Source organism: Nicotiana tabacum, chromosome 10, assembly GCF_000715075.1.
Source record: "Nicotiana tabacum cultivar K326 chromosome 10, ASM71507v2, whole genome shotgun sequence".
Lineage (NCBI taxonomy): Eukaryota > Viridiplantae > Streptophyta > Magnoliopsida > Solanales > Solanaceae > Nicotiana > Nicotiana tabacum.
The window spans coordinates 11,723,109-11,733,688 of record NC_134089.1 but is presented as its reverse complement, the minus strand read 5'-3'; the positions used below and the strand labels follow the sequence as shown (position 1 = coordinate 11,733,688).

Genomic DNA, 10,580 nt, shown 5'->3' with positions numbered 1-10,580 from the left:
GAAATTGCGAGTTCGCTTGAGTAAGTAACATCATTTTAAATAGAAATGTGAATAATGTTAGTAACTAATATTCTCAAATGTTAGTGATTGATGTTAGCGTAATGTCAGTTTTTTTTTAAGCATTGACGCATTTCTTCGACAAGTCGTAAAAAGAGTAAAAAAATGGCTTTGTATTACACATAGTTAGTTCCAATAGTTCAATCCATCTAATAATGTTAGCTTAAATTAATCAAAGAATAGTTAGTTTGTTTTGATATTACTGGGTGTCAATCTCGTGTTCTATTCATAATCCCAACTTTAGTGTTATTCTCTAATAGAATAAGGAACCATACAATCTCCCTTGAGTAAGCTCTGTTGCAATTTTCCGTTTGCATTTGTCTTAATCTAATAGACAATAAGAAGCACGAACTTATAAACATGTAACTAATTAGGACCTCTTCTCTTTTATTTTAGAGACAAACTTAATAAAAATGTAGTCACTTTAGGATTGTCCTTTCAAAAATAAACGAGATGAGCCTCGCCTAGTAAAAATCACCGATTGCGGGGCCCTCACGATTGTATATATATTAATTACTTAGAAATCGAGATCGGCCGCTTAGCGAATTTCACGGCCTTTTTTCCCAAAGTAATAACGCGTTAGTCACTGTTAGGCGCGTACTTTTAATAATTTACTTTCTTAAACTCGGGTGCACATTTATGTGACCCAAATCAAAATCTCAACGGAGTCGAAATGTGTCGCTAATCACGGGTACATTGATTGTGACGTGGTTCGAGATGCATGTCCATGACGTTGCAAATTCCTTTAAAATAAATAATAAATGAGACGAGTCTCAACAAACAAGAATGCACAAATTGCGGGGCCCTCAACGAACAGTTATTTCGAATGCTTAGATTTCGAGACAGGCCGCATAGCGAACTTTACGGCTTTTCTCAAAACAACAACGCGTTAGTCTTTAGGCGCGTATTCAATAATGTTATTTTTCCTACACTCGGGTGCACATTTATGTGACCCAAATCCAAATCTCAACGAAGTTGGAATGTAGCAGAAATTGCGGGTACATTTATGTGGCGCAATTCGAGATGCATTCTCACGACGTTGCAATTATTTGAATAAATCATAACAAAAGCGGTAAACAGTTAAAATTTCCACATAGGTTCATAATTGTATAAAATCAAATAATCAAGCCGAATATGACAGTTGAGCGACCGTGCTAGAACCACGGAACTCGGGAATGCCTAACACCTTCTCCCGGGTTAACAGAATTCCTTATTCGGATTTTTGGTGCGCAGACTGTTAAATAGAGTCATTATTTTCCTCGATTCGGGATTCAACCGGTGACTTGGGACACCACAAATCTTCCAAGTGGCGACTCTGAATCTTTAAATAAAATTCCATTTCGATTGTCCTTTGATTGGAAAAACTCCCTTTTACGTGCCTTTGCGGTGGCGCGGGTGAAAAAGGAGGTGTGACACTTCCTGAGGCACACCATAGATTTTGTGTTAGACACATATAAGCAAACTGGTGCAAGAGATGGGGATCTGGAAAATACAAGAAATATCTGTGGTGGGCAACTTGGAGTACCTATGAGGAGGACTTCGGAGATCAGTTGAAGAGTATGAGCCAAGTGGATGATGATGGTAAAGCTGTCATTGAAGATTTGTTAAGGTATCCACCTACCTGCTGGAGTGGGGCCTTCTTTGATACTACATGCAAAATCCAGTCAGTTGATAATAACTTGACTGAGTCCTTCAATTCATGAATACTGCAAGCTAGATAGAAGCCAATTATAAAGATGTTAGAGGAGATAAGAATCAAGGTTATGAATATGTTGAATGATACTGAAGCTGAAGTTATGGGGTGGGGAAGTGAGTACAGTCCTAAGACTCTAAACTTGTATAACCAATTTATGAGGATTGCACAAAAGTGTCATGTGAATGGCAAGGTAGTGATAGGCATATTGTCAATCTGGGGGCAAACAAATGCACTTGCAGGACATGGGACCTTTGTGGAATCCCATGTCCTCATGCAATCTGTGCCCTCTTATACAAGAAGCAAGATCCTTTGAGTGAGATTCACTGGTTTCTTTCAAAAGAGGCATATCTCCAGACTTATTCTCATAAGTTGCAACCTGTGAGAGGAGAAAAGTTCTGGAAGATAGAGCCCTCCTAGAAGATGGACCCACCTTAATTTGTAAGTCAAGCTGGCAGACCAAAAGTAAAAAGAATAAGAGAGGCAAATGAATCAACCAATAGGCAAGGGTAATGGTCTCAATCCAAAAAAGTGAGAGTCATGACATGTAATAACTGTGGATAAACTGGACATAATGATAGGGGTTGTGCCAAGGTAATCTTGTTTGTTGAATATAAGTGTGCCTTGTTCTGTTTTTTTCTGCCTTGTTCTAACATATTATTGTGTTCTATTTGATAATAGCACTCTAAAGGAAAACAGCCAATGGGTGACAATTCAAGGAGAAAGCAGAACAAAAAGCAAAGAACTTTGGTTGATGAACCTGTTATTGAACAGCCTACATCACCAGCAGCTGCAGATATCCCAACTGAAGAGGACTTCCATTTATCAGCACCCCGGCCAAGTCAAAACAGTCAGTCCAGCAAATTTGTGTTTATGCCAACCCCTACTGTTCAACAACAACTTCCAACCAGATTTTGAGATCCCTAACTTTGAACCTGAGCCTGACATAGTTGTAAGGCCAAAGAGCATCTCAGAAACAAGGACAAGACTCCAGCTGAAGCAACAAAGTATACCAAATGCAACCATGCAAATTGGATTTGTTGGTGATTCAAGTGGTGCAAGTCATCTTTCAAAGCTTACTTTCTCAGCAAAAGGCCTAACATAGTTGGGAACATCTGCCATCACTGGAAATCAGTTGAACAAGCAAAGGTTGAAGAAGTTGAATGCAAGAAAGGGTAGTGGTAAGGAGCAAAAATTATGGGACTTTGCTTCAAGTATTGAACATTTGTAAATTTTGGATGTATTGTAATTACTGCCATATCAGTAAACTTTATATTTTGGTTGTGGTTGTTTAGTTATGACAGTTGGATGTCATGATATAACTAGGTGTTAGACATCTTTTTGGGGTTATAATATGGTATCCAGCTGTCTTATAAACTCACTTTATGAATGTTGATAGTTGGTGAATGTAGGTGAATGCTATAAATGTTATGAATGTTGACAGTAGGTGTTCCATTTTCAATGATGGAATTCTGGTTATGTAGTTAGCAATTTTTACATCTAGATAATATGGTATTTAGTTTTCCAGTTTTTCATTTTGTAAGTGTTTCAATTTTAAAGCTTTGTATCCAGTTATCTGCAACTTGCTGCTGTAGTTTGTTTTATTTTGTTTTTTAATTTTGCACTTGGGTGTAGTTATTTAGAAAGCAAACAAAGAACATGTTTAGGAACAACCAAACATATCTTACAAAGAAAACAAACATGTTTAGGAAATGGAGTATACAATAAAGGAAAAGTTCTTTTCACAACAAATACTACTACAACATCATAATCAAAGAACATACAAATACTAGTACAACATGGCTACACATATAAAACTCAATATCAGCAACTTTGAATTTGCAAAATAGTCACTTCATCATCGAGGCCACAACATAACCAATAAACAATCCCCAAGAAATCATAAGCAACATCCTTGTCTTTGCAAGTTTATCTTCCAACTTGACAACTTTATCCACTTCATATTGGTGTATAGCCTTCATGGCAATTACTTCTTCATTCAATTTGTCCCTTTGCATCTTAATCTCCTCAATCGACGATGTTACATCTTTAATATTAGTCCAATCACTTCGCGGGAAGATTTCATCTTCCCATTCCCAAAACCCACATGAATGAGCCTGTCAAACATAAATCAAAAAGAAGATTTAAGTTTCAAAATTGAAATAAAATTATTAACAAAAAAAGAAGAAGAGAACTGAAAAATATGGTAACCTTGGGCCTCAAACATTTGTAGAATTTTCTTCGAGGGTTATATGGAGTAGACGAAGTGAAGTGTTTGGCTATAATGCCACAGCAACACCTAATCTGTGATGAACAGCTAGCTTGCGACATTTAACAACCAAAGCAACGACGACAATAAAATAAAGAGGATTTTTTGGGAAGATTTCAGTCGGATGGAAGGTTGGAGTTTATTTTGGGGAGAAGAAGACGCTGGGTATGTATCAAATTTATTTGACTGAAATTGGGTTATGGGGGATTAAATGGCCGTTGGGTTTGGGTCTAATAAGTGAGTGGAAGTCCCAATTGGCAGCTTAGTTGGCAGCTGAGTTGGAAAAAAGAGATGGGGTCAGCTGCCACTTGGACGAGCGTTAGGGTTAGGAGTAATTGTATAGACTTTATTAACGGTAAGGTGGAAATTGAACCTAAAGTGTAACGGAGGACGAACGTGGATGATTTTCAAAAGTGTAGGGGTAATAATGGCCTTTTTCCCTTTTTTTTTAACTTGGTTATGTTGTTAGTGAGACTAAAGGTGTTCCACTTTAGTATAGTTAAGGGATTAAAGATGTTTTGAATTATATTTGAAGGACAAAAATGAAACTATCCTACACATAAAAGACAATTTTAATCAAAAACACACCCGATGATCTAGGAGCTTTTCGTATAAAACAGTGTCACTTCACTTTATTTATATATTATTCTTTGCATATTATATTCAGTAAAAAAGTTCCGACCAAGGTGTTGGACACAGGCGAAGCAAAGGGGTTGTTTCACAATTCAATCCTTTTCTATCCCAAATTGTGCAAACCAGAAACAAGCAATTCATACTAAAAAAGTGATCGATCACTCCACTACTTCACTAATTTATTTTAATATTATTTCATCAAGAACATATTTTAGAATAATTAACTTAAAATATAGTTGATCATTCAACTGCTTAAATTAAAAAAGTCAATATATTTTATGTATAATTATTATATACTGACTGGAAAAACAAATAGTGAAACCCAAAGTAAAGATGCTATATTTTAAAGTAAGTACATCTCATAAAATTTATGCGAGGTACTGTTAACAAAACTAACGACACTCCAACCGACGCGTGTCCTTCATAAGGTTTTAGGGTTTTAGTAAATTCAATTCAATTTCGGATTTAATCAAATGATAAGCATCTGCTAATTTGCTCAGAAGATTCGGTTTATCACCTCAATCACTTACTGCTACTCCAATCCAAAGAAATTCCCCGATTTTACTATCCAAAGTTGGTAAAGTTTGAACTTTTTGTTGCTTTCTATTTATTAGGAAAAATATCTGATATTTTTCATATGAAATTCCGTTCAATGATCACGATTTGCATTTCGGCATTTTTACAATGTAGAACAAGATACTCTGCTCTGTCCCAGTTTATACATTACTGTTTCTTTCTATGTTTAGAAAGAATTTAGCTTTAATGATTTATAGCCACAGAAATTGCTCTGGTTAAACTTCGTGCCCAGTGAAAGTGCATCGGATAAATTGGGACGGAAGGAATGTATAGTTGTAAGAATCCTAATTTTCTAATATATGGTGTAAAAAGGGCAACCCGTTGCACTAAGCTCCCGCTATGCAAGGGCTGAACCCCGTGCATAGTGGGAGCTTAGTGCACTGGGCTGTCCTTTTTACACCATATATTAGAAAATTAAGATTCTTATAACTATATATGGTGTCACTTTCTATATTTATTCATGGCTATGAAACTCTAAGATTAATATGTGGGATTGAGGTATAGTTAATTGATTGATTGATTGGTTCTGGAGGGTACATTTCAGACTAATTTCGATGGATATTTCTGTTTATGCAAGCTGGTATTTCTCTGCTCTTATGGGTTAATCCGAAAATTAAATTGTTGTTTTGAACTGCTCAGTTTTCGATTTATTTGTTGATTTAGCATATTTATTTATAAACAATACATGTCCGTTGTGAAGCAATGGTAAAGTTGCTTTGTGTGACCTATAGATCACGGGTTCGAGCCGTGAAAGCAGCTACTAATACTTGCATTAGGATAGTCTGTCTACATTACACCTCTTAGGGTGCGGCCCTTCCTCGGATCCTGCATGAACGCGGGCTGCCTTGTGCACCGGGCTGCCCTGCATGTCCGTTGTATCAAATACCAAATTCCTTTAGCAAGAAGGACCTCCACCTGCTATCATATGTTTATATTTTAACTCGTTTTCAATTTCTACAAAGCCTTTTTAAAGGCAGGGGCAAGGTTTGCGTACACTCTACCCTCCCAGTACCCCACTTGTGGGTGTACACTAGGTATGTTATTGTTGTTTCAATTTCTACAAGTTATAAAATTGAGCTGAAAGAGCGACGCCCGTTTCCTACATTCTTCTTAAATATGTCGAGATATAGTTGATGATGGAAAGAGAGTTTCAGAGGTTTATTGTTTATAAATGTCAATCTTGCTATACCGCATAATTTCCTTATTTTTTCTTTCCTTTTCACGTATTGAGGGCCAGCAAAGGACTCAACATTCTAAAATTAACATCTCAATGTAAGGATCCTCATATGTACACACTATTATTCAAGTGTTCGGCATATACCATATATGCATATGTGTGTTGCCTAGTCTGCTTGAATGATCTTTCCAAGTTCTTTGCTCTTGATCTTTTCTCTTTTATACTTTTGGGTCTTTAGCTGTTTCTTTAGAGAATTTAGCTCAAAAACTGGTGATTTGAGGTGTTTACTAATGATATCGAGATGGTTTGAGTTACCAGTGTGTGCCATTTCTGAATTTATTGCTTCTCATTTTCCTGACAAGTAACAGGCATGCAAAGCCTCCTACGTTATCACTGATACTTTGGTAGTTATCTTTACAATCAATTTGATGTTCATACTCTCTGAACTAGCAGTAGTAATTCTATTCAACCAGGGAAAACTTGAGGAATTGAAGGAGTCAAGAATGGAGGTTGCGGAATTGGAGCTGTTACTGAGGGCCTTTGAATCTGCTTTGTCCCAAATTAAATGGCGTCTCAAACTTCCATCAAAGCGTCGTCTTCAAACAGATATTTTGGCCTTATGCACTGAGATGAGGCCAGTTGTAATGGTGGACTATGGAGGGAAGATGCCTGAACTGCAAGACCGGCTCTCTGCATTCCTTAAACATTGCCAAGAGGGCTGCTCAGTATTTAAGCCTTTGCATGTTATGGTTATAGAAGATATGATATACTTGGTTCATGCACGAGCATTTGCAGAGTTTGTTAAGTCTAGTTTGGACTTGGAGACGAGATTGATCTTTGTAGACCTTGAACAGGATCCTCCAAAGATGATAACACAAACGGAAGAAAGCTCTGTGGGTGCAGAACTTGTATTGGCACAAAAGACATTTTCCTCTGTCTTTACTGAAGATGGAATAAAGACTGATCACTTGGAACATCAGAAACCAGAAGTTAGAGCAAACACTGACTCCTCCGTTTATGAGTCAACTTCGTCACAGTCTTCTGAAGCAATTGATCTCAGTGATTGCATTAAAGAAACTCATGTTACAATCCCAACTCTAAATGGATGGCTGCTTGGTTATCCTATAGTTTACCTATTTGGGATGGCTCATATTGAACATGCCATATATAACCTCTCGACAAAGTCTCTGCATCTTTTCCAAGTCCTTGTTTGCAGGTGCAATAGAGGATCTCAGGCTCAAAAAGAGGAACTAATGAGTTTCTCCGTGCCATATGACTTGAGCTTGGAGGGAATGAATGAGCCATGGGCAGAGGCATTTTTGACTCATATAAAGACAAAGCAAGAACGGTGCGACCAAGTTTGGACATCCCTACAGATGGAGGTTAGAGCTTGTTACCCACAAGCAATTGCGTTATAGTAAGTTGCTAGTGACTGATGTCAAGTTAATACTCAAAAAAAAAAAAAACATTATGTTTCAATATTATTGCTAATGCCATGGCTGCTAAGTATATTTGAATCACCAAGCACACTGATTATTTGGAAAGTGACAGTCTTCAGTATGCACTTTTGCACGTTAGATTATTTTGATCTCAATTAGTTGATATCACCTATATGGATCCTTTACCTTCATTGTGTTTTCTTAGTTGAATCCAAATTGATTTTGAGGGTTTTTAGGTCTTTTAAGACACCATTCCTCCATGTGAGTTTAGGTCTACCTCGTCTTCTTTTATCACCTTTAATGATCATATTGTTGCACCTACAGACCGATGAATCTGTAGGTCTACTTAGGACATGGCCAAACTATCTCATGTGACGACTTAAATTATCCTAAACGCGTGCTATTTGCTCCCTCATTGGATGTGATCATTTATAATTTTATCTACTCTTAACTTCACATTCATCTTAATATCTGCATTTATGTGACAATCATCTTAAGATTTAGAGGTCCAACGTTCACTCCATTTAACATAATAGTGTTAAAACAGTTCTACAGAGCTACTCACCCATTTATATGGGGACAAAAAAGGGCAAAAAGGCAGCCCGGTGCACTAAGCTCCCGCTATGCGCGGGGTCCGCAGAAGGGTCGGACACAGGAATCTATTGTACGCAGCCTTACCCTGCATTTCTGCAAGAGGTTCTTTCCATGGCTCGAACCCGTGACCGATTATATGGGGACAAAAATGCTGAAATAGGACAAAAGGGTAGAGCTTTTTGCATTTAGTGTGAATCTCTATGAAGGGCATAGCGATTCAAAACCATGCATGAAGCTGATAGTGTACAACAGAACAAGAGGAGCACAAGTATAGGGATAACTTTTTGGCATTTAGTTTGCCACTGGGAAACAAATGGATAGGATCTGGTATATTTATCAAGCAAATCTAACTCTCTGAATTCCTACCTGCATTCAAAAAAAGGAAACAAATGGATAGGATCTATCCTCTACAGATCTTGGTATGTTGAATGCAGATAGGAATTCAGAGAGTTAGATTTGCTTGATAAATATACCAGAGCCTCTTCAACTACTATGAGACTTAATTGCGTGATTTCTTCCCTGTCCTATGTGAACAGCAGCTCAACCTCAGGACCAAGCTCCTTGAATAACCCTATCAGGGGCGGAGGTAGAGTACTACCTACGGGTTCGAACGAACCTAGTAACTTTTGCTTAGTTTTTGTATTTATATTAAAAATTTCATTAAATGTGTATAACTATTTAACTGCGAACCCAATAACTAAGCACATGTTATGGGTTCGATGATAAGTCCAAAATCCATAAACTTCAAAACCTGGTTCCACCTTTGAACCCTAGCAGCTAAACCAACTCAGATACAACAGAAGCAGTGCTGTCCGTTGGTTCTTCTTCACCACATGCGCAGCCACTGTGATAGGATGCACAGTTATTATCTATATAGAAGACAACCTCAGTTGGAAAGTTGGATTTTATATGTGTAGCTGTCCATTTTCTTGGTGTAGTTGTTTTTCTTAGCCAGAAGCTGCTTTTACCATTATGCTTAGATCGATGGTAAAACCGGGGGAGAATGACTAATGTTTATTGGGTTGTTTGCTGTGATCGGAGTGTTGAACTTTGGTTGTTATTTACTATGTGTTTGGTTTTACAAGAAACAAATTGGGAAGAAGGGAGTTGATCATGATGCATCTGGGGTGCTTCCTATAGTTTATTTTGGCAAATGCATCTATTATGTAGCTCAGTTTTGTGTTATTTTTGTTTTTCTATTTCTTTGACCTCTTGAGATTAGATAATTTTGGTGTATATTTAAAACAACAACAACAAGAACAAACCCAGTGAGTTTCCACAAGTGGGTTCGGGGAGGGTAGGATGTACGCAGCCTTAGCCTTACCCCTTTCCTGGAAGGGCAGTGAGACTGTTTCCAATAGACCCTCGACTATTATGGTGTATATTTATTTTGAGTAAATACTTTTAATTCATGAATGCACTCCAAGAGAACAATAATGAAAGAAAAAGAAACACAAGGATAAAAGTAACAACATTTTAGCATCAAAGTATAGATACTACTATTTATAACAACATTACTAAAGTAAATAAATAATAACTTGTTGGAATAATGATCTAATTACAACTTTACAACAAGCCAACATTACTGAAATATTATTCTAGTTACAACTTTACAACAAGCCAACATTACTGAAAAAAGGGATATAAACACAAAATTTATAGTCATCAAAGACTAATTAATCAACAAAGACAGAATTCTTTTAATAACATCTTTACTCAGGACAATTTCTCTTGAAGAAGCTCATCACATGTAGCTTTTAATCTCTTTACTTCATTAACTAAACCATTGTGCTTCTCTTCAAGTTCCTCTAATCTTTTTGCAATTGGCAATGGTTGAGATAACTCATTATTTGACATTAAAAATACCTCAGGCTGAGATAAATATTGCGCGTAAACTGGTTCGAACATCTCTTCAAATTTACCAAGTAATACTTGTGCCATAGTGTAAATATCACTACCCTTTGGATTATAAATTATGGCATTGTTGAATGTTAGTCTCACATCATCTGCAAATTCTTCTGGTGTTTTGTACTCATCCCTCTTCAGCTTTAATTTCACTGTTCCAAGATCCATAGGTTGTGTTATTATATCGTAATAATCGTCGAGTTTAAATGCCTTAACATCAATTGGTTTGCTAAATAC

General features: G+C 36.9%; 1 protein-coding gene across 3 annotated transcripts; it reads left to right on the top strand.

Moving 5' to 3' along the window:
- The first annotated feature begins 5,019 nt into the window (after positions 1-5,019).
- On the top strand, positions 5,020-7,982 carry LOC107817601 (uncharacterized). Of its 3 annotated transcripts, none has more exons than XM_075222579.1 (2): positions 5,020-5,225; positions 6,862-7,982. In XM_075222579.1, exon 2 carries the CDS (start codon positions 6,909-6,911, stop codon positions 7,821-7,823), a length of 915 nt encoding a protein of 304 aa, XP_075078680.1. In that variant the 5' UTR covers positions 5,020-5,225; positions 6,862-6,908; the 3' UTR covers positions 7,824-7,982. The 3 variants fall into 3 exon arrangements, with proteins under 3 accessions (XP_075078680.1, XP_016498939.1, XP_016498938.1); XM_016643453.2 differs by having other exon boundaries at positions 5,021-5,225; positions 6,879-7,982; XM_016643452.2 differs by having other exon boundaries at positions 5,021-5,229; positions 6,879-7,982.
- The last annotated feature ends 2,598 nt before the right edge of the window (positions 7,983-10,580 follow it).